Genomic DNA, 22814 nt, shown 5'->3' with positions numbered 1-22814 from the left:
GAGGTGACAGAATGGAGCATACAAACACTGCTTACACTAATGCTAAACGGTTGCTGTGTGTGTGGGTGCATCCGTGTGTGTGTGTGTGTGTGTGTGTGTGTGTGTGGGAGTTGAACCACGTTTACCTGCCTGTGGCAAAAGCTATTTCACTTCAGGTAACCATTAGATTAAAAAGAGTCATAAAAGACAGGACCCTTCACCCCAAGGACAAAGTAGTGACTAATTATTATTTTTTTGCCAGTAGTGGCTTGTTGCAGAGAAAAAGTTTTTAAATATGCCCAAAAATGTCCTTTCACTCTACATTTCATTTAGAGGTCTTTTAGTACATGATGTCAGTTTTTTCCTCCTTTTTTTCCACCTCTGATTTAGAAACAACAGCAAAATAAGCATTAATTTTGTTTGTATGGCGATACTCAACTTAGGCTCAGAGGACAAATCAGACCCACCACAGGGTGCCAGCTGGCTAACTCCCTTAATAAAACTGACTGAAGAGGTTCAGGTTGTGTTTGAGTGGTTTACATGTAACCGTTTGGAGCTAAAGCGCATTGGAACAACTGGATGCAGTATGATATGTTACATAGGCCTTAAAAAAAGGTTGGGTTTATTTGTTTTATACTAGAAATATTATTGTTTGTTTATTAACTGGCCTCTGGCCTCCTGTCATTGCATAAAGATGGCCTCTGGGCAAATCGAAGTGAAAATCCCAGATTTAGAGAGAACCGCTAACAACTCTGAGCTCTATCCAACCAAATTCTGTTGCTTTGAGGACAGTGAATGGCTTATTTTGGTGTGTTGGTTAATCTGTGCTCTGCAATCAGTTACTTCTGTATTTTGGGAGGCATTTCAAGTATTATTAATTGCTGGACTCATTTAAGATAATGGTTTAAATTCCCTTTTCCCTGAGTGCTGCTGTGAAGGGTTCAGAGTTGAGAGCCACAATGATCTTCAGCTGTTGTTTCAAAAAAGAAAGAAACCTTCACTTTGTTGCATTCAGCCAGTTTTGCACGCAGCTAGAAGACAGATGCTTTGCAGAACTAAGGAGAGTCCTTTTTTTTTTTTTTTGGAGAATAAGCATTTGAGCAGATCCGATCTCCTATAGGATATCCTTTCAGATTTAAACTCCGCTGTTTGCATGTAAGAATGCACCAATTATGAAGCTATGAGCCAGTGCAGATTTTTATAAAAATTTGCCTGAATGGCGGCATTTTTCCTGTTTTTTTTCTCTTTTGTTTTTTGTAGTTATTTATTACACCTTGGCAACAAAGAAACGGAAATCTCCAGTATGACAAAAATAACTAAACTGTTTCAAGGTCTTTCGAATCATCCTCACAATATCTTTGAAGGTTTAGCCAGCACAAAATTGGTAAACATCATTTTATGTTAGATATTTGGCCAACATAAAGGTGCATCCCGATTTGTGTGTGCGGCTCAACTTCAGCAGATGATTTGTCACAAGACCACAGAGAGTTTTACTCGGTGATCCTGACTCTGACGTGAACACCCCCGTGTGCAGAGCTGATGCATCAAAACCTCCATTCAACAGGTTGCACCATCCTGCTTAGCTCAAAACTTCCCAAGACACTGAGAAATCAGCGGAAGTCAGTGGCTATACTGTACCATCCCATGCCCTGTGTGTGTGTGTTTATGTGCGTGTGTGTGTGCATGCGCTTATACGTGAATATGTGCGTCCATTCTGTCTTCTCCATCTCCATGACGACCTCCATATCAAGGGGACGTCTGACTATGGCAACCTCACATGCTGATAGGCAGAGAGAGAGGAAACAGGTGATTGGTTGAGCTGTCGGCTGTCATATCAGCAGGGTGTATCTTTGTTACACGCACACAGACACACACATTCAAAACACACACACACACACGCTGACTTGTCTGTGCCATCAACCTATACGCCTACAAACTGCAGCAAGGCACAAACAAAAGGTACCTCCAAAGCACACACACACACACACACACACACTCAGATTTGAGACGAGATGTGGTGTGTTAGGTGCGCTGACCCTGCCAATGAGGACAGGAGGAACATCAACGGAGCTACAAGGCCGTTGCTATGACAACTAGCCCCGCTCACACAGGTAGGAAGCACAATGGGCCTAAGCTGTTATATGTTCACATTCCCTCTGTTTGTCACTCACTCTCTCAAACACACACACACACACACACACTACCATGCACTCAAGACAAGTCTGACAGACAGCGGCTGAATGCCAAGGTAAGGCCATTTCCTTTTCATTCCAGCATTCAGAGGGTTGAAATTATTCATTATGTCCAAGTGGACCTGCCAATAAGAGAACTCACTCTTCAACCAGCCACTGAGAGAGTGAGACTGTGTGAGTGAGAAACAGACAGACAGACAGACAGACAGACAGAGCATCACTCTGCATACTAACAGCACCTGCACTAGGGCAGCCTGTGCACGTCTCTGAGGGGCCCTTAAATAACGAACTGTCACTGCCCAGACACTGACATTGACTTCTCTCATCCCCTCTTCTTCTCCTTTCTTTCACTTCCTCTGCACCCTCTCTCTCTCCTTTTTTTCTTTGCACCCCCTCCCTCCTTTTCTACTAAACCACAGACAAGAGCTGATAATCACCACCATGAGTATGCCTTGTCTCCAACACACTGCCTCTGTTGCCACTGCAGGATGTGCTGCTGCTGCGTCCTGCCTTACTGCCGTGACAGATCTGGGGGGCTGCCGAGAAGGAAACCAGAGGGCTGGATGGATGCTCTGCTTCAGAAAAACATCTGTCCGCCAGCAGGAGTTGTGCTCACAGCTACATCTCTACTACGTGCACACTGATATGTAAATATATAGATATTCGAAAAGTCCCATCAAGCTGACCCACAGGTAAAAATCTGTGCAGACAGAAAATGAACAGAAGAGAACGTGTGTGTGGGTCTGTGTTTGTGTGTCAGCAGTGTGACAGTACCCGGGGTGCTACTGTACACTGCTGCCCTACCTTCACTGTACATATATATTCAGTGATAATGAGGCTAAGAGGTGAGAATCTTGTAAATAGTGAGGAAAAACAGGTGAGGGTACACTGGGTTCACTGCGCGCGCACGGAACTACACTGAGCGCACGCGCGCGTGTGTATGTGTGTGTGAGCGCACGCGAGTGTGTCTGAACATCATCATTTAAGGTCTAACCACACACGCTGCATGCCCACAGTAAAGCCCAGATGACCCAGCAGCACGAGCGGCACCCATGCAGAGCTCCGTCCAGGTGACTGCGCCGATGAGGTTAGTGTAAGAAAAACATTTTTTTTAAAACTCAGAAAGAAAGCCAGAGGTGCGCAGCACAGCTGGCTGAGTGGACGGCGAGCAAAATTTGAGTGTTTTGTATATAAGTCTCGCACTCACCAAGGGACACAGAGTCTGGGGGCTCGCGCTGCCCGCTGGAGCTGTCGCGGTGTCAACGCTGGCTGGGGGCTCGCGCAGCTGTCGGTGGCGGCGCTCACTCCTCTTCCCGCCCGGGTCACGGAGCCGTTGCCTTGACGGCTGCAGCCGTCAGCGAGCAGCATTCCCCCTTCATCTGAGCTCCCCGTGTCGGAAGGAGATAGTCCTCCCACATCAATGTAAACGCTGTGTTCTCCCGCCGCGCGCCACCGTCTCGAGCGGCTCAACAGAAAAACCGCTCCTCTGGCTCACATCAATATCTGCACCACAAAAGACGGGAAAGCAAAAAAACAGAAAGGGGAGAAAATGTAAAAAATAAGGAGCAGGGGTGCTGCTTCACCGTCCTCTTTCTAATTCAGGTGCTGACACAGCCGCTTGCGAACACTGTGCTCCGGTTTGGGGTGACAGGCGCGGGACTCCCCACTATGCGGGAGGCGAAAATCGACCGTGCGCCCGTGCGTCTCTGCCTCTGCAATTCCAGCTCTCTGTCTCTCGTGCGCTCCGGTCTCGGCTGTGCCTCTCCAACGTGCCTGACTGTCAAAGCCATCCGGGCACCCGTAGCTGCCTTTACTTTACACCTCTGGAACTATGGGAACAGTAGTCTTCTGAAGAAAGAAAGCGAGTCACGGTGACGTTAAAGAAAGCGCAAACAGCAGCTATATATACATTACATTAATATGTTTTAGACTCCAGAAAGATCTCTGGTGGGTTGGTTGGTAACACATTAAAATAAATGACCAAAAATGGATGATTCATAAAGAAAACTAAAGACCCGATGGTTAATGAAAGATTCGTTATTAATAACTTTCTAATAACAGCTTATTCAGGGCTCTGTGGTAGATAATGGTTCAAGTAATATGAAGTAAAGTAAAGCATCATACTCAGGTGATGCATAAATGTTAGGCATTGGTAAAGGAATCCCAAAGTAAAAATTAAATAACTAATATTGGAGCAATCAGTAATGGATTAGTGTAAAATTACATTGATTTACTGAAACAAATGAAGAAATTAATAAAGATTTACTGATCATAGTATCTTCCAGATCCACTATACGGTCCTGGATCAATACCTAGTTATCCAGTGAATGACTCATAGCAAGTATCGGGTTTCTTTTTTCATTCCTTCATCACTTTTCTAGAAACTATAAAAACATTTTTGTATCTCTTGTTGGAAATCGTTAATAATCTCTGGTAAATTCAGGGAAATTGCTGATGAAACAATTACACAGCCGCTGAGGCTGACTGATGGTTGGTATTTTCATTGTCATGGTGATAACATCCACAATGAACACACTGCAAAAGACTGCCATGCATTTACTCTACATTTATATTAACCTTGCTCAATAAAATGTGCACATTACAAATATTTTGTTTAATACCCATTAAGTCTATAACTAGAACTATTTGTTCTAGTCCTGTATTCACAAATCGAACAATGGTTTTGCAGATCACACGGATATATTTATTTACAAATTTATGTTTGTCTTTCACCTGTGATTGTAAACCTTTACAAAGCAGTTTGTGGAAATAATATAAACTGGTAGGCCCATTTAGTAAAAACAAAATCTCTCGGCGTGTGTTTAAAATCGTAATAAAGTGAAAGGAAAATGTCTCAGTTTAGTGTTTGTTTTTAATTTGAATCTAGAAGTTGCCAAATTAATAAAGTTAAATAGTTAAACGAACTAAATTTGCCTTTCAACTCAAAATTTTGACAGTAACTCAAAATTTGCTTTTAATCATATAATTTTATATAAGTATATAAGAAAAGACATCACAGTGTGACGACGTGACGGTGTAAGTGTCCAAGCACACACATAATCAGAGACATGTTCGAAAAAAAGATATCTGATCTTTATTACAACAACATGACAGGGGAATCTCATCATGAAGCTTACATTCATTTCAGACACCATCCTTCCACAGTCCTCTGATATATTTTTTTCCCCTGTTATGGATACCATATTGCCCTGCCCTCCCAAAAGGATGAAAATTGTATACATGTTAACTAGATATAGAAATCTTTGTGATGCACAGATATATTCGAGTTAAATTAAAACAAACAAGAGACAATCCATACAAAATTGCCATACAAAATATCAGACAAATAAAGCGCATTCCTGACCATCCCTCAAAGTTTCATAGCACAGTTTTAAAGGTAATTATTTGAATACAGTCATTCATTTGACCAGTTTAAAGGCACACGTTGGCGATAAGGTGGAAAGCAGGAGACAGGCGTGACTCTGATATCAGTTCAGCAGCTCTTTTTATCAGGAAGAGATAAAAACTGATCTCTGTTCAGTTAACACAGAACCCAGTACACAATGTACATAATCTATTCAGTGACCGCACGAGGTTCATTTTCGACTGCTTTTGGAGACTGTTTAAAGCAATGCGTGATAATCACCTGTTGCACCTGCGGTTCTTACCCTTACAACATATTTATCTCAGGCGAAAAGTAAAATCTAGCTCCTCAAAAAAAGAGAAATCAAAGGACCTGAACGTATATGGCAGCTGAACAGATCATGTATCCACTCGACTCCCCCACCCCCCCAACCCCAACACAGCCATCTACATCTTCTTTCAGTTCCTTGTTGTCATGGTTACACAGTGAAGCAACATTACTGCAAGGCCTGACCAGAAGAGCTCCGACTCGTCAACACGCCTAACTGATCTGTCCTGAACAGACTGCAGTGAACAAAGACAGAAGAGGGGAAACTGTCTTTAAACAGTTACAACAAAGTAATAATATGGATTTTTTTTATATGTGTGTGTCCTGTATGGTACATGCACGTCAAATACCCTGAGAGCATGAGTATGAGTACTACAGCGTGCCCGTCAGTGTATTTGTATGCACGTGTCCGCGTCTGTCCGCGTCCATTTATTGCTGTCACGCCTGCCCTACACGTGTGCCGGTCACAGGTTTTCTCCGGGCTGGTACTGTGGCTCTGTGGCGGTGAAGTAATCCTCCAGGAAGGACTGCAGGTACTCAAAGGTATGCCTCTCATCAGGCTCCCGCCTCCAGCACTGCACCATCAGTTCATGGAGCGAGGTGGGGCAGCCCGGGGCACAAGGCATCCGGTAGCCCCGCTCCACCTGCTCCAGCACTTCGCGGTTGTTCATTCCTAAAAAGAGACATAGGCGGAGAGGGGGAATGTTGGCGTGTGAGAGGGAGACAAAAGGGCCATTTAAAAATGGATTTTAAAGAAAATGAAGATCTGACCACTTTCAGTACTGTAATTTATAAATGGCGCATAAACATCTGGAATTCTTTACATAGTAGATGTGAATGGTCTCAAAGTGAAACAGGTCTGTACATCAGGGGGTTTTTTCTGTATATTTTGGAAAACTGTATAATCCCCAACATTTCAGGTCTTTTATAGCCCTCTGAATTTGAACCATGAAACGTGCCAAAACAATCTTTGTGGTCCCCCGGCAACTTCAGCTTTTTCATCAACGCAAAATTCAGTTTAAAGGCACACAGATGGGCATCCAGTGAGCATTACAGACGTGTTATTTCAATCAGGAATGGTTTTAAATTTTTACGAGTGGAGTCACAGAACTTTATGATCCCCTCACATTACTGCTCTTCAATTAGTCTCAAATTATTCTTTTTGACAGCCCTCTACAAGAGGTTTGTAATCACAGCGAGACTGGCAATAATTTTCTGGTTTCTCTCTTTTTTTTCTTTCTTTTTTAAAAAAATATAAATGTTTTGTCCGTTTGGTTTTTCCATGTGCTACATACAGTACCAGGGAAGCACATGCGTTTCATGTTAGTTTACACAGGAGGTTAGCAGGTTCCTCAGAGATATATTCTCCATTCATCCGCTGTGATTAGGTTTCTTTGAGAGATTTTGCAACTGCTTTTCCAGATGGTCGATAGTGTATAAAAAATTTTAAGAATGTAGATGAAAAATAATCCCTGGGAATTTCACTGTGGATAAGGAAAAACCTGTTGCTGCATGTGAATTAAGATACAGAGCAGTACCTGGATATGGCACACGTCCCTTAGTGATGAGTTCGGTTAGTAGGATGCCAAAGCTCCAGACATCTGACTTGATAGTAAAGCGTCCATATAGCGCAGCTTCTGGAGCCGTCCACTTGATGGGGAACTTCGCCCCTGAAACCATGGCAACACAGTGGAGATGCATAATCATATAATTAGGATAGGTTGTGTATAAAAATATAGACATGGAGGCAGAAGGAAACTGTTAATCACAGCATTGTGCGAGCGTGGCTCTTTTCCTCAGGCGCACACAGTTAATGTGACATCGTGTTACCTTGTCTGGCTGTGTACTCGTTGTCCTCGATGAGTCTAGCCAGGCCGAAGTCGGCGATCTTGCACACCAGGTTGTCTCCAACGAGGATGTTGGCTGCTCGCAGGTCACGATGGATGTAGTTCATCCTTTCGATGTATGCCATTCCAGCTGCAATCTGCACACCCACACAGACGACAGGTGCTCAGACCTGTGGTCGATTATAAGCTGTTTTCTTTCTTTTTTCCAGTGTGCCTGACTTTAACTCACCTGTGCAGCCATGTCGACCAGCTGAGGCAGCTTCAAACTCTGCCCCTCTCCATCTTTCAAGAAGTCCAGCAAACTTCCTAAAGTAAAAAAGTTATAGGTGAGGTACAGGTGGGATCATGACAGACTCTTATATATACTGCGGTCCGCCAGCTATATCTATGTGCATATTTCCTTTGCATAACGTTTTTGATGTCTTTTCAGCTTTTAGTAAATTCTGAAGCAATATTTAACCTGCTATCTCCACAGGAAAGTCTCAGAACACGCCCAGAAAAATACAGAGAATCTGGTTTTGGTAGGGATTCAGCGTTTTGTTTAGCGGGGAATCATGGGGGGGGGGCCTTAACTCTGACCTTCCACTTCACACAGTGCCACCTTAAGTCACCATCCCTTCTGCCAATTCATTATTGTGTGGCGTGAAAGCCTTCGCTGGTGACTGCTTAGGTTTTTGTTCTCGGTAGTTTGTTTGATGCCGAGCAAGCAGGATATCTGAAAAATGTCCTTTTGAAAGATGGATGAAAGTTAAGAGTGGCAGCCAATTAAAAATAATTATTAGTGCAGGTCTGGAAGTGTGGTCTACTTATTTATTTATTTATTTACTAGAAAGATTTCATTACAAGATAGGGAGTTTCTGAGAACCAGCTTTAATTTCCCAAGAACTACTGCACTTAATTAAAGAAATCTACCCATTATTATTTGTTTATACGTTTATCCTGGTAATATGTGTTTATTATTTTGTTCTGTAGGTGTATTATGATGACAAATTCAGAGGTTTGTCACCTCATTTAGGGAGGTAAAAGCCAGTCAAATTTATGGGGCGTTCAAATGTTCATTGAGGCTTCTACCTGCTGTAAGGGCAGCGTTTCATATCTACAGTGTGTCAACCTCATGTGGCGGTTTTACTTTTCCTGATACCTTGGCTCATGAACTCAGTGATAATGTAAATGGGCTCCTCAGACACAACGGCGTAGAGCTGCACCAGCTTGTCATGACGGAGTCTCTTCATGATCTGAGCCTCCTCCAAGAAGGCCTCGGGGGACATGGTTCCTGGCTTCAGAGTCTTCACCGCTACCTTGGTGGTGCCATTCCACATGCCTGGCATACAGAAAAGCGTGTGTTAGCGCACACCCCAGAACCTGGACGAATGCACCTGTCTTTATGTCAGTGTGACACAGGGATGGGTGCATATACTATACATCCACTGTACCAAACAAATATGACAACACAAACACCAACACATACAGATGTAGATATCTGCTTGATATAAATATCTGTATGTGGGACAACAGGTACACAACATGCAGGCTATTTTTTTTGTTGTTGTTGTTTCGTTGCATGCATATGACTATTATTTCACAGAGCATGCATGATGTGTGAGAGAGATGAAGAGGGAGGGGGGGGAGGGGGGGGGGGTCTGGTCTTACGTCAAAACCAGCAGCACTTGAGCTACATGGACAGACAGAGCTCGGCCGGGCCTCAGGGAGAAACTCTGCACGGCTCAGAAAGCCAAAACGCTGGGATTTGACAGAAATTGCCCATAAGTGTAAATGCAAAAACATCTTTTTGGCAATGCCAGGTAATTTAACTGGAATAAACATACTATCTCACATACACTGACATAAATAGCCATCAACAGGGCAGACAATGAGTGCTACCAACAATGTTTGCCACAGGACAGCAGCAGACACTACACAGGACAATGACAGACAGCTTTCCCTCTGTGCCTCTAGAGGGTGTCAGAGGTTGGCGGCGTCGGTCTCACCCATCCACACGTCCCCAAAGCAGCCCTGCCCCAGCTTCCGTTGCAGGGACAGCGTGTCCCTCGGTACCTCCCAGGCATCCCGCCCGAGACCCATGGTGAGCGGGGTGGAGTTGGGACAGGCCTTTGTCAGGTAATAACACAGCCCGTCATTAGACCCTAAGGAAGGAAGGAAGGAAGAGGAGGAGGTAGGTGGCAAGAGGGTGGAGATGGGTGGGTGGGGTTAAGAATGGATGAAGAAAAATGGGGTGAAGTGGTGGGTGGAAAGATGGAAGGAAGAAGGGTGAGGGTGGGGGAGGTGACAAAGAGGTGAAGTGAGATGATGAAACATGCACATGCAGTCAGAGAGGACGAGGGGAACAACTTTGCACACCTGGATGTAAAACACACTTTTTTAAATTATTATTAAGTATTTGCCTCAGAAAATGTAAAAACTGGTGCAGACTACATCTGACAATGATGTGTGCGCTCCTACGTCTGTGTGGTCTGATCCTCAGGTGTATTTGTTGAAGATACAGGAAGAGAGCAAGAAACACAGATCACAGGGCTTTACCGTGTTTGTTCCTCACACCAGAAGTGTTTACTGATGTTCTTCGAACTCAACAAACGCTTACGTGTTATATGTGACTGCTGCAGTTTTAATGTGTTTTCATTCTGGTGTGCGTCTGTTGTTATCTCGCCTCCTCTCCCCCCCACACGCATCCCCTCCCCTTTGGCCCTACCCATCCAGACTTCTCCGAACTGGCCGTTGCCCAGTTTCTTAATCAGCTGGAGAGATTCGCGGGGAATCTCCCACATATCCTTGGTCTTCACTGATAAGTCGGCCAGCTTAGGCATGCCCCGCTTACAGCTGCCAATCAAACGGCAGCACAGTCCCGCTGCTCTCTCTGAGAGCGAGAGGGAGAGACAAACAGGCAGGCAAAAAAAAAAAAAGGAAACAGGAGGAAAAGAAAACAGCAGGTGCAGAGATAAAGGAAGAACAAGACAGGTTGCTTATGCGCTTATGCAATTGACAAGTTAACCGAAAACTAAAGGCGCAAGGAGAAATTCAGCACAACAGACATAAACAGACACTCTGAACAGCAGCAGCATGTGTAGATACAAAAAGGCAAAACAGGGACACTTGAGTTATGCTGATAAAACTGTCAGGTGGCTTCTGATCATCACAAACTGCAAAAAAAAATTCACTAGCAGCCACTAGGGGGCAGATTTATACTGACAGAGGAAGTACAGGGTGTGAGCCCTTCTTGTTACACAAACTCTAAATAAAGCTTAAAAAGTCTCCAGTGATCAGTGGTTAAGGCACTCAGATACCTTTAACAAAGTAAATATGATTAACTATGTCTCACAAACACATCATTACAAGTTTCCTAACTGTGAGGCAAATCACATTAAAATGTATCAAAATGTATTTTAAACATAGTACGTCATTTTTATGAAACACCAAAATGTAAACTCCATTTTAATGTTGCGGCTGTTGAGGTTTACCTCAGTTTGATAACTTGAAAACTTAAAAGCTTATTATCCATCATTAAATTTGATTCAAAACATGAATCTGCAGCGTAAAGCAACTTAAGATGACACTTAAACACAGCGTGGGAGTATAAAGCCGCAAAAAAATGGAGGCACCACAGTGCTGCACGTGTGCAGTACTTGGGTTACTGCACCTACTTTCTGCACCACTCAAATGCTCTAATTATGAGCAACGTGAACAGAATAAATGTAGCTGATGCAGGTTTAAAGCCGAAGAGGCAGAAGCAAAACAATGCTTTCACACTCCGAAGGAGAGGCAGAAAGGAGCGCACATTTCCTGCATTTCTGTTACCTTGGTAGTGCACGACCAGCTGCTGCACGGTATCAAACTGTGATCTGGTGGTGATGTAGTAGCCGCCATTGTCTAGCTTACGAATCTTGTAATGCTTCACATGGTCTCCCTTGTTGTCGTCCCAGTCACGGATGGAAAGAGAGTAAGCACCTGCAGAGAGGCGGGAGAAGGGAGAGGATTCAAATCTCTGTGTGTGTGTGTATGCATGCGTGTGTGTGCGCACATGTGTAGCCATCTCACCCTTGGTGGTCTCGCTCTCTCGTATGAGGAAAGTTCCCCTTGGGTTGCCGTGACCCAGCAGCTGTCTCTCCGCATCCTTCCTTCCCATCTTCCCAAAATACCACCTGTCACCATGACAACATCACACAGGTCACCCACAGAAAATGGCAAACACTCGCTTGACCTCTGCCTTCAGACTACATGTCAATCACGCAGCATAATCGCTCGCTTCAAACAGGGCATGTGCTACTGCTTGTGAACTCACTCCTCGGCTTGTATGGAGTCCACTGGAGCTACGTAGTTGGAGGGGATGTAACCCGAATGTCCGGTGTCCAGAGAGCGAGCTTCCCACCAGTCGCCCTCTCTACAAAAGACACACACACGCACGTGTAAAATTCATTGTTTGCAAAACACCAGTGCTCAAAAGTTTTCGGTTACTGAGCAATGTCACTGTTTTTGAAAGAAAGATCTGTAGCTTTTATGCAAAATAACATGAAAATAAACAGAAATAAATGGCAGTTAATAAGAAACCCACTACAGAAACCTTAATTCTAATTATGTTGTGCTGGTGAAAGAACCTATATAACCTAGGTAGCTGTGTGTCTAAAACAGCAACCTTTGTGGGTTCAATTCAGTTGCCATATGTATATATAACCCATAGAAAAAAACCACTCTCAGAGTGCAATGCTGAGAAACAAAGGCGATTCCAAGCAGGAAAACACCAAAAATTCAAGTTTTTTATACCCCAGTGTGTACGACTGGCTCTACAGAACACCACAATCTGGCTCTTACAGGTACTGTGTAATTATACTGCCAGCCAAGATCATACGAGGCATCGTTTTCTCAAACTAGAGACCCTGACGTACGTTACTTCTTGTTCAGTTATGCGCTGCAGTCTCACATTTCTTTCATTTGTTAACACTCTGGTCAAAGGTAGTTTGCCCTGTTCTTTGAAGGAAGCAGTGTGTCACACATCATTGAATTTTTTTTTCCTCTTAGATCAACATAACAGAAATGTGTCAGAAAGAAACTTCCCTTTGTGATAGTAATCAAACAAACGACCGCTGAAGCGGATTAGCATTTCTGTTTATTTTGGGCTGTGCTAAAAGTACCGAAACAGGCTTTTTAACACAAACACAAACACTTGAACACAGAAGTGGTGGCGAAGTAGGTTCAAAAACAGATATTAATTTATGAATAGTGACTCTATTAATCATTTATTGTCATTTAAAACATTTTTCATCAATGTTACTTTCGAAAAAAAAATTACGTTTCTAAATTACCCCAAACTTTTGAGTTGTAGTGAATGCCTGCTGGGAGCAGCTGTGGTTATGTTTGATGAAGTGAAAAATGCAAATAACCTCTTGAGGGAAGATAAATTAAGCTTTTTTAGCAAACCAAATGATCTTCATGTAACTAAAAGTAAAACTAAAAGCTTAGATCGGAAAGAAGATTAGCAGCTTAGGTGTGAAGTTGGAGTAAAAGAAACTCCAAAAGCCTCCCGTCTGAATGTAAATCATCATATAAATGGGATTCGGGATTTCTGAGCAGGGCAGAGTGTTTTGTTTTTTTTCAAGAACAAAAGCTTGTCAGCATTGCCAGCAGCAGCTGAGACCTCTGGCAGTTCACGGTGTTAATGGGTGGCATTTAATTGCAGCCTGTGGTATTTAATGTATGCAAACAAAATTAATTACCTCTCAGAAGTCCTTAGTGATTTAATTTAACGCCTTTAACACAGATCACATTAACATTGTTTCATGAGCTCCTGACACAGATTGTCGTGTTTCTTAACGATGGAGATGTATTTATGTGAAAAAAAAAAAAGAATGTATACTCACGTGTTGTTAATAATTTGGAATTTTTCTCCTTTCTGGAAAGTGAGGTCGTCCTCAGTGCGGGCGTCATAGTCGTACAGCGCTATAAAGAGAGTTACTCCACCACCTGCGCATGTGTTCAAACAAAAAAGCGCACACAAGAAGAGAATGACTGGCCGGTATCGCCAAGGTCTTTTGAATATGTCAGTGCAGACATGGACTGAGAAACAGCAGGAGGCCTGATATGATGTTAATTGTTAAGAGGGACTGCAAATTCATCTTTCTCACAAACACACACACACACAGGCGCAGCTCTACCTGTTATGGCTCCTGATCGCGGGTTGATTTTGGTGTTGGGGAATGCGCTGTTGGACAAGAAGCCCTTGTTGAAGTCCGGGATGGTCTGAGTCGGATCGGGACAGTATCGGCCCTGATTCAAGGCTACGGAGCTCCCACCTGCGTTGCTAGGAGACAGATCCGCTATGTCTGCTGCTGCTGCTTCTTTGGCAGACTTCTTCTGCTTGCAACAGGCACACCCCATGATAACCAGCACGGAGACGGCGTCTGTGAAAGCAAGCAGCGTTACAATAACAAGACAACTTTTTTTTTCTTTTTTCGAATGCGAGAAGTCAAAATCTTCTTTTTTCATTTTTTTTCCCATTATTTTTCATTTCTTTTTAAAAATTCTTGCGAATGTATTTCAAATTCATTATTAATTAAATAATTAAACTACTAATTGATACTTGTCACACTATGTTATACATTAAATTAAACACAAGTTATTTACTTTGTGAATATGTGAAAGAGAAAACGTTTGCTAAGGCTGGACCAGAGTTTTGCGTTTTGAGGACAGATGTCCTGGGAAGTGGGCACTGCAGACTCTCGCTGCCTTTAGGAGGACCGGGACCTTAACTGTGGTTTTCATGGCCAAAGTGTTTGATCCGCTCAGAATATTCAACATTTTGCTTTTTTGTTGTTGGTAAAGTTTGCTAAAGCTTGGCTGTTAAAGGATACTGATTTTTATGGAATAAAAAAAATTCAGATACAGCAGATTATAAAGTCACCTGAATGAGTGCCAAAACATTTTTATCCCACTGACAATCCTACATCTAGATGAACCGACTCAACGTTCTTGGATTTGCTTTACATAGATGACTGGGCGTGCATCGAGACAGCTTATACTGTTTAAGCAAGAACATCCAACAGGTGCGATCCTAAATTTCCCAAACGGTGCCCATAAAAAGCAAAAACTCTACCCGATTTAAAATGTGGCTCATCTCCTCTTCAGAGTCTACTCATGCACCTCTACATGCTCTTACACTCAAAATGCTTGTCCTGACCTCTTTACGGTGACGCTATATTAAAAAGGGGAAAACCTGGGGTTATATTTACTGCCTTTGCACTACTTAACACTTTACACCGCTAGATTTCATAGCACCATCTTCTCAGCTGTGCTTACGCTGATGCATGCACTGCAGGCAGCGCTAATAACGATGATAACGTTGAAGCTAGCACCGCCATATTGGTATATGACGCGTACCACAAGCATCTACTTTCTTGTTGCATTACACGACTGTCAGTGCACGTCGGATAGACACGCGTGTCTCTGTGACAAATTTGCACACAAAACCCATTTAAACTTTCACCAATCTCTAATACCAGCGATACGTTGAAAAGCCTTCAAAGAGACAGACCACATTTAAGTCCGCCTACATAATTTCCACAATCTTTTTATACAAGCTAAGACTTCAAACACAAATCAGTAGAAAGTGAAACCAACACAAATCGACATACAGGGGGTTAAAAAAAACTATGGAGAACTGTAAAGAGAGAAGTAAAAAACTTTAAATATAAAACTTAACTTCCCTGAACAAGGAAGAGGAGGAAGAAAGCAAAGAAGGGGTGGAGGTAGGGCGGGAAGGAGAAGTTAACTTATTCTCACCTGATGTCTTCCTCTGTCAGATCATCTGTCAATCACCATCGCCGCTGGAAAAAAAAAAAAAGAGGGAAAAGGTGAGTGACAAGGGCTGGAATGAGAAAGCGGGGCAAAGGGAGGATGAGTGGCAGAGAAGCGGAAAGGGAAAAGGTGGTGGAGAATGTGAGAGAAAGGCTCGAGAGCGGTAAAGCATGAATAAAGAGATGTGTGAAGGCAGAAGTGAGGAGGCAGAGAGGTTAGAGAAAGAAGAGTCAGAGACAGCTCGAGATAAGGATAGACAGAGAGAGATGTGAGGTTAGCCACTTCCCTTTTTGCTTGTTTCAAGAGAGGGTATTCAGCCATTCTCTCTGGTCAACAGCTGTGAGTGTGAGTTTATGCATGCGCATTAACACGCCTGCTTTCTGTGTTCGAGCATGTGATGAAATAAGCCTGTAAATTGTCAGGATTACAGCAGAGTAACTGACACAAAGTGACCATCTATAACAGTGCGAAATGCCTTTGTGTTGATAAGCACGTATGTATGCAACCTTGACTTCCAGTTTCCAGCTAACTGTCAGGCGTTGCCAAAGCTAAAACTATCATCGAAAGGAATGTAAACGTGAAAAATTAGGTTGTTTCCAAGATCATTTCTTCATGAAAACCTAAATGCACCACTCAACAGTTTATTAGTTTTGCTTAGCTTGGTTCAAAATTTGGGAAACGTGCTTATTCCCTTTTTAGAGAGTAAGCGGAAATTATCGAGAGGTCATCATTTTTTCCAAATATGAAGCCTCTGCCGAATTGAAGAGGTAGTGGAGGTCAATGAACAAAGAACACATTAAATGCCACAAAATAACTAAAAGAAGAAAAAAAACTGTCCCCGATTCAGTTTCTTTTTGGGGTGGCGGCTCAGGACGTAGAACAAGTCACCTCCTAATCAGAGAGGGTTGGTGGTTCCATCCCCGGCTGTTCTAGTCTGCTCAACTTTGAGATTCTCCCGATGTGAATATTAGATAGAAAGCGCGCAGGAAAACGTGCTTGTAAGACTGTGTGTGAGTGAGACGTGTTGTGTGGAGCAGAAAACCATTTCATTTACACTGAGCTGGACAGTTTTAGCTTTTGGACTGTATGTCATAAAGAAACAGCCTGGCTTTTCATGTTCTTGTTTTCTCTTTACACGTCAACCAGAAGAAAATGGCCACCATCACATCCTGGTCATAGTTTTTTCTCCCTGTTCTCAATAAAAGCGCACTAATAAGACAGTTTTCTCTCTATAATGTCATATAATACAAAGTCCCTTCTGTTTGTTTTACCCTTCTTGGTTATTATGAGGTGGTCAAAAGATTAAACAGTGGTGCCCAAAGTTGCCTTCAAAAGACTATGAAATAATTCACATCAACTTGCTTTCTCTGAGAGCTGTTGTAGACCTCTTCATTAGTTTCAGCTAGGTGTAGCTATCAGACTGATAACTGCGTAAACAATGGCCACGGGATCCAAACTGGCAACCTTTCAAGACAAAACCTCCAGGCTACAGCCACCCCACCTACTGAGGAATGTGGGGGAAGTCACACAAAGGAAGAACAATACAAGTTATAGCAGCAGCAGCAAAAAAAAGGTGATTTACTTTCATTATAGAAAACACACCAGAGGTCCAAGTGAGCAGCGACAAGTTTGTCCCAGCAAAAGCTGTTCTAACCTACATCGAGACGACTGCGCTCGAAGCGAAAACACGCATGTGTGCACAATCCTGCACGCACACACAAACACTTATTCCCTATCAGGCTGGCCATCATGAGAGCTGCAGGAAGTTAGCCCTGTTTGAGTTTCCTGTCCACCCCTGTGATCGCTCCCCCCTTTTCCTGGAAACTGAGGACAGAGTCCACACACACACACACAAACACCTACCCACCCCCAGAGCACACACCCACACTTTCCTCTGTGTTGCTGCTGTTGTCTACTCCATGCCCACACCCCTCCGACAGCAGTCGTTCATTCTTATTCCCTTCATCCTCCCTTCAGCTTCTCCTTTCTTTGTGACAGTCCACAGAAAGTAGAAGTGACAGAGGATGCAAAAGGAGCCTTCTCCCTTTCATCTTTATCTCCATTTCACCCTCTCCCTCACCTCATCTTCTTCTGCATGTCTAAGACTGACAGATGACCACAGGTTGAACTGATACAATAACAGATATGTTTTCACATACTGGAAGTGTTTGCAGGGTGGCTGCAAAACCCATTGTTCTCAACTAGATAATAAATCTCTCATCCGCCATCTTCTCTGCACATAGAATAACATCTGATTATTAACAGGACCGTACATCTTTACACCTTAATTTAAAAAACAAAAAAAGGACACATGCACACACTTGTGGAGGTCACAAAGCACAGCCTAGAGTGAGGTGCAAGGCACGCAAGTGTGCTCCTACATACCAGTAAGTGACACAGTCAAGATACAGATTTAAACGCAAACCCATATGCGAGTATTTCCTCCTCGTTGTTGTTTTTTTTTTTTTGCCTTGTGATAACATTCAGGGTTTTGGTTTCGGTCTGCTATTAGGTAGATGAAGGTACTAGAGCAGACTATGAGTGTGGGTGTTTGGTGGTATTGGCAATGAGTGGTGAGGTGGGGGTTGCACAGTCAAACTGATACCCTGCATATATGTTGTGACTTGTGTAAAAAGAAGCAGAAAGTGCGCTAAACACCAGCATGCGTAATTATCCAGCAAACAATCCAGTTCCTCTTTACACCATAATGAAAATGAGACAGCGGACGCAAGAAACAGCTGTAAAATGAACGGCTTTCAGTTTTTAAAAGATGTGTGTCAAGATTATTATCAGTAGGTCACTCATATGTGCACACACGAAACCCTTCACCTTATGCTCAACAAAATGCCACACTCTGATATCACATAACACATCAGATTTGACCATCCTGTAAGTGCACTTACTCTTTGCATCTTCTTTTTAAAAAACGCAGGTGTCAAAACTAAACTTCTGACTGGGTGCTGCACGTCAACGCGGATTTTTTTTAATAGCAGCTGACAAACATACAGAAGACACTATAATAAAACTCTGTGAAAGAGAAGCTGCTTCCTCTGGTGGGGAGGAGTGCGGTGTTGGTTTGTGATACGTTCGTCTACAACAGCGGGGCCTTTTACACCATGCGCTAATCGCTGATATTTGTTTCAGATATTAAAATGCTGGAGTTCTTTTCGCAGACTTCATGTGCTACTTCGCCCAAACACCCACATTTCCCCCCTCGATGGTTGGAATGGTACAGTTTCCTTACGCATGGTTATCACTTGATGTCATTGCCGGACACACTTTCGTTTAAAAAAAAGAAAAAAAGTCCACAATAAAAAAAAATTTAAAAAAACAACAAGAAGAGGAAGCCCTGATGACTTTTTAATGCCAGCTCTAACTGCAGTGAGCACTGCTGATTAAATTTCATTTATCTCCATTGTCTCAGACAGGAGACATAAATCTTGGAAATAGGACTTCAAAACCTGCGTACCTGCATTTCTGGGTTTTTCTTTTGTTGTTTTAGGTTAAACTAACCTTCAGGTAAACAGAGTGGGAGAAACCAGACTGTAAAATATCCTGCATTCGACATTTTACGATGTAAAAGACGTCAATGGCATCTTTTTAGAAATTCTTGCAAATGTATTCAAATTACAGCTTTCAGTCCTCAGGGTAAGTCTCTCCAGGCTCTTCCTGGGAGACCTCTGCACGCAGAGTGAGCTGCATCCACAAACCGACATCTTCACCTTTCTCTGCAGATGTTCAGCGGGTTTAGGTCTGAGCTAAGCTCGACCAACCAAGGACAGAGACAGATGCCTGTATTAGCATTCTTTATTGCCACTACTGAGCAGGTATACTCAGCTCTCAGCATAATGTGGTGTAATAAATCTTCTGAGTGTCTTATTTTATTTTAAGAGGCCTTGCTTAAATCAAATAAAATGCTCTTACTTGTCCATTATATTCCATTCAGCTTCGTGCTAGTCAAAATCTGTGTGGCTCCACAGACCTGCGTGCTACACAAACATCCGTCATGATGCCACAAACTAAAGAAAAAGGGGTATTTCCACTATTTTGTTAGACATACAGGAGTGTTACATAAAACTTATTTAACATTACCAGCACTTACTTGATGATGCCATGCCTTATTGCCTCTTGCAGTGCCACTCCAGCACTTGCCTCAACTGTGTGCTTCAGATCGTCACCTCGCTGAAAGGTGTGGTCCAGTCTCATAGTGTTTCTCCACTGACCTCTATGCATTTGGCTACGTTCACTCTTCCCTCAATTCTGTTTCCCTGTTCCTGCCTCTGAAAATAAACCACCGCGCTTCACCGATGGGATGAGATTAGCCACGCTATGAGCAATGCATGGTATTTGCCAAATACGGTAGTTGGAGTTCTTTCCCAAAAGTTACTTTTTCTTTCTTTTTTCTCTGTCTTTTTTTTTCTCAGACTAGTGAATTTTCTTTGTCTACGTGACAGACGGGTAAAAGAAAAGATGCGTAGGCATCTAAAAATACACGCAGCAAAACAAATACCAAAGGTGACAGACTGAGCACTCTGTACATTTTATGTGCAAAATGCCTCTTCTTTGAGATTAAGTTACGAAAGTTAAACTGAGTATCAGTGGATATAATGTAGTCAAAGCGAAAGCACCTGAAAAAACTAAGTCACACTTCATTGACTACAGTCACCTTTACTTCTGATAAATGGAGATCTGCTGTGTGTTCACTCGGAACAATTAAAGGAAGCAAATAAAACCACGTTCATTGCATTCTTACAGAATCACAATAACATCACCCTCCACCACCATCGTCACTCTCACAAACATCTAAAATCTGGAGGACACACCCTTTCCTGAACAGTGGACTGTAGATAAGCTGACCCCACGGGAAAACTGACTGCAGCAACACACACACACACACACACACACACACACACACACAGTGTTTCGTATTCTTACACCAATTCTGCACCAATCTTAGACTCCCTCCACCCTTCTTCTCCCTCATCTCTCTTTCCTTACCTTCCTTGCACTTCACCTCTCTCTCTCTCTCTCTCTCTCTCCCCCACTGACTCTCTCACCCATGGGCAGGAAACTCCACAGGATGCAGAGTGTGAGTGGGGCAGGAATGATAGGACAATGGGAAACAAGCTGTCACTGAACCCTCACACATACACACACAATAGCACACACACACTCTTAAACACAGGGAGACAGAGCTGGAAGGCAGCAGTGGAAAAGTAAGGTGCCTCGGTTATCGGGATGTCCTGTTTCCACATGATGTCATCATATCCTCCAGATACAGAGGCCCCGAGCTGGCTCGGCTGGAGGCGTATATGAGCGTTTGTGTGTACTGAGCCTGAACACTTTCAGCCTGCTTCTAAGGAAATAGAGCATCACTGTCTGGTCCTTTGGGGTCATCATGAAGACTCTCCCTCGGATGACGGCATGGCTGAAAACGTACAGAAACTTGTGAACTCGACCACACCACCACAGGGGTGCAGGGGTGTGTGACTATCAGGCTGCAGGCCTCATCTTGTATGAGTATTCACCTGTCACGGCCCTTCTCCGGTCCTTAAGAAAGCTGTGCGATGTGACTATGTCTTTTTCTAACCTTCTCACTAAAAAACGTATCCACGCCCCTTTCCTTCCTGCCTTGCTCCAAGGCTAAAGACAGGAACTGACCTGGTAAAGAAACAGGAAGTGATGAAGTCCAGCCTTGGACAGCCTAATCCTGTTTCTCCCTATCCAGCCCCTAAAAAATTTCTGGCCAACTCCCTTGCGGATATTTCGACGTTTTAATTTTAAATCCGTTACCTATCTGTACCTCATATCAGTGATCGGGGCTGAAAAAAAGGCATATACCTCCAACAATGAGGCTATGATAAAGCCACAGAAACCTCTTATACCTTTTCCTCAAGGTGGTTTCCTGAAGGCATGTGGCCAATTAGTGACATTTAGTGAAGGAATGTTTAACAAAGTCTCTTCTGAGTTTAGGCCTAAATGGTGAACCCTATCGAGGCACATTTTACCATAAATCCAGAGCCTGTATTATTTATTAAGCTGTTATTAAAGAAAAAGAAGAAGCTAAAAGGGCAATAACTAAGGTCTTATATTGGAAATGATCCCATTTGAGAGGACCAACTTCTCTGGTAAATTCCGCTGTTGCAAAAAAAGAAAAAAAAATTGCACTATTAGCAAGTCTGATTTCTAAATATCACCCTCTGTGACATCTGGCTATCATGAAGAGTGGAAGTAGGCTACTGGTAAACCCACACTTGATTAACTTCTCATAACAAGCAGACAAACTTCCTTTTATTTTAAACAGACACTGACGTTTCTCAATTTTCCCCAAAAGCTCAAAATCAACGACAGCGCCCTGTGACATTAGATAAGTGGAAAATATTCTACTTATTTAGGCTTGCCGCTTTCAGCTCGCATCCTTTTAACTCATTACAGTTGAACTCTGACTCTAGTCAAGCGAATTTACTCACAAATAGGGCTGAGGTTTAAAGAGGGCGCACAGCCCACCTGTTGAATGACCCCACAGTTTGGTGGTAAAGCACCTGTTTGATTTATTTATTTTCATTTTTTTGTTTTTGTTTTTTTTTTTGTTTTTTAAGGCTCAAACACCGTGAGCCAGATGGCCAGATGTGTTACACCGCTCTGATATTTACTTTGGAACAGAGAGCAGAAACTTACCTGACCAAAAGAATTCACTCCGGAGAATCCTCGAGTCGGGGCGCTCGGGGACGGAGGTGGATGAAGCGAAAACGCTGTCCGTGGGAGACTCACAGGGGACGCACAGGAGTGAAAGAGCCGCGCACTGCTGCTGCTGCCTGAGAGCGAGAGGAAAAGGCGAATGCGCGCCTCGGCCGGAAGGCTCGGGGAATGAACTTCACGCGCACAGCGAGGTCCACCCCACATAGGAAGAGAATGCGTGCAGCGGACAGTTCAACAGTATCGTTACGCTTAACAGAAACGGCACATAGGAGCGTGTTCTCGGTAACTATGGCGTCAGACTGAGCTTACGGTCACGAGCTCAGCTTGGTTAAAGCGGTAAAGAAATGCGCGCGCAAATGAGCTCACGATAAAGCAAACCGACAAGAAAGTTTTAAGTTTTTTGTATTCTCCAAAGAATGCGATAAGAAAGCGATTATAAAACGCTCCGGTTCTTCAACAGTGTATCCTACACACAGCTGGGGGAGTGTTTGCAGTCTCTTCGTGTGGACGATGCGCAGATGCGGTGGTGAGCTTACGCGTTTAGCAAACTCGTGTTAACGACAGGAAGACTGAATAAGATGTGTGACATCCGCGTGCAAGAACGCA

At 43.3% G+C, this 22814-nt stretch overlaps 2 protein-coding genes and 1 long non-coding RNA gene across 5 annotated transcripts in view; 1 reads left to right on the top strand and 2 right to left on the bottom strand.

The window, feature by feature from the left end:
* ahdc1 (AT hook, DNA binding motif, containing 1) overlaps positions 1–3960 on the bottom strand; it is a 20775-nt gene extending 16815 nt beyond the window's left edge. Inside the window, 1 exon segment of the mRNA XM_025902349.1 lies at positions 3379–3960. The gene's annotated coding sequence lies outside the window, so the exon portion shown is untranslated.
* LOC102080378 (uncharacterized) lies at positions 1774–8844 on the top strand. Its single transcript, XR_270319.4, has 3 exons — positions 1774–3258; positions 7919–8035; positions 8185–8844. It is a non-coding gene; the product is annotated as an uncharacterized LOC102080378 (long non-coding RNA).
* Positions 5243–22814, bottom strand: yrk (Yes-related kinase). Of its 3 annotated transcripts, none has more exons than XM_005478627.4 (13): positions 22188–22814; positions 15495–15538; positions 13871–14116; positions 13577–13679; positions 12004–12102; positions 11760–11863; positions 11520–11669; positions 10417–10581; positions 8851–9030; positions 7939–8015; positions 7693–7846; positions 7401–7532; positions 5243–6535 (listed from the first exon to the last, which is right to left on the bottom strand). In XM_005478627.4, the coding sequence occupies exons 3-13, from the start codon at positions 14091–14093 to the stop codon at positions 6327–6329; spliced, it is 1596 nt and encodes a 531-aa protein (XP_005478684.1). In that variant the 5' UTR covers positions 14094–14116; positions 15495–15538; positions 22188–22814; the 3' UTR covers positions 5243–6326. The 3 variants fall into 3 exon arrangements, with proteins under 3 accessions (XP_005478684.1, XP_003444177.1, XP_019206185.1); XM_003444129.5 differs by lacking the exon at positions 10417–10581 and adding an exon at positions 9698–9853 and having other exon boundaries at positions 22188–22808; XM_019350640.2 differs by lacking the exon at positions 10417–10581 and having other exon boundaries at positions 22188–22811.

Source organism: Oreochromis niloticus, linkage group LG22, assembly GCF_001858045.2.
Source record: "Oreochromis niloticus isolate F11D_XX linkage group LG22, O_niloticus_UMD_NMBU, whole genome shotgun sequence".
NCBI classification, from domain to species: domain Eukaryota; kingdom Metazoa; phylum Chordata; class Actinopteri; order Cichliformes; family Cichlidae; genus Oreochromis; species Oreochromis niloticus.
The sequence above is the reverse complement of the archived record's forward strand: the minus strand, read 5'-3'. Positions and strand labels throughout refer to the sequence as shown.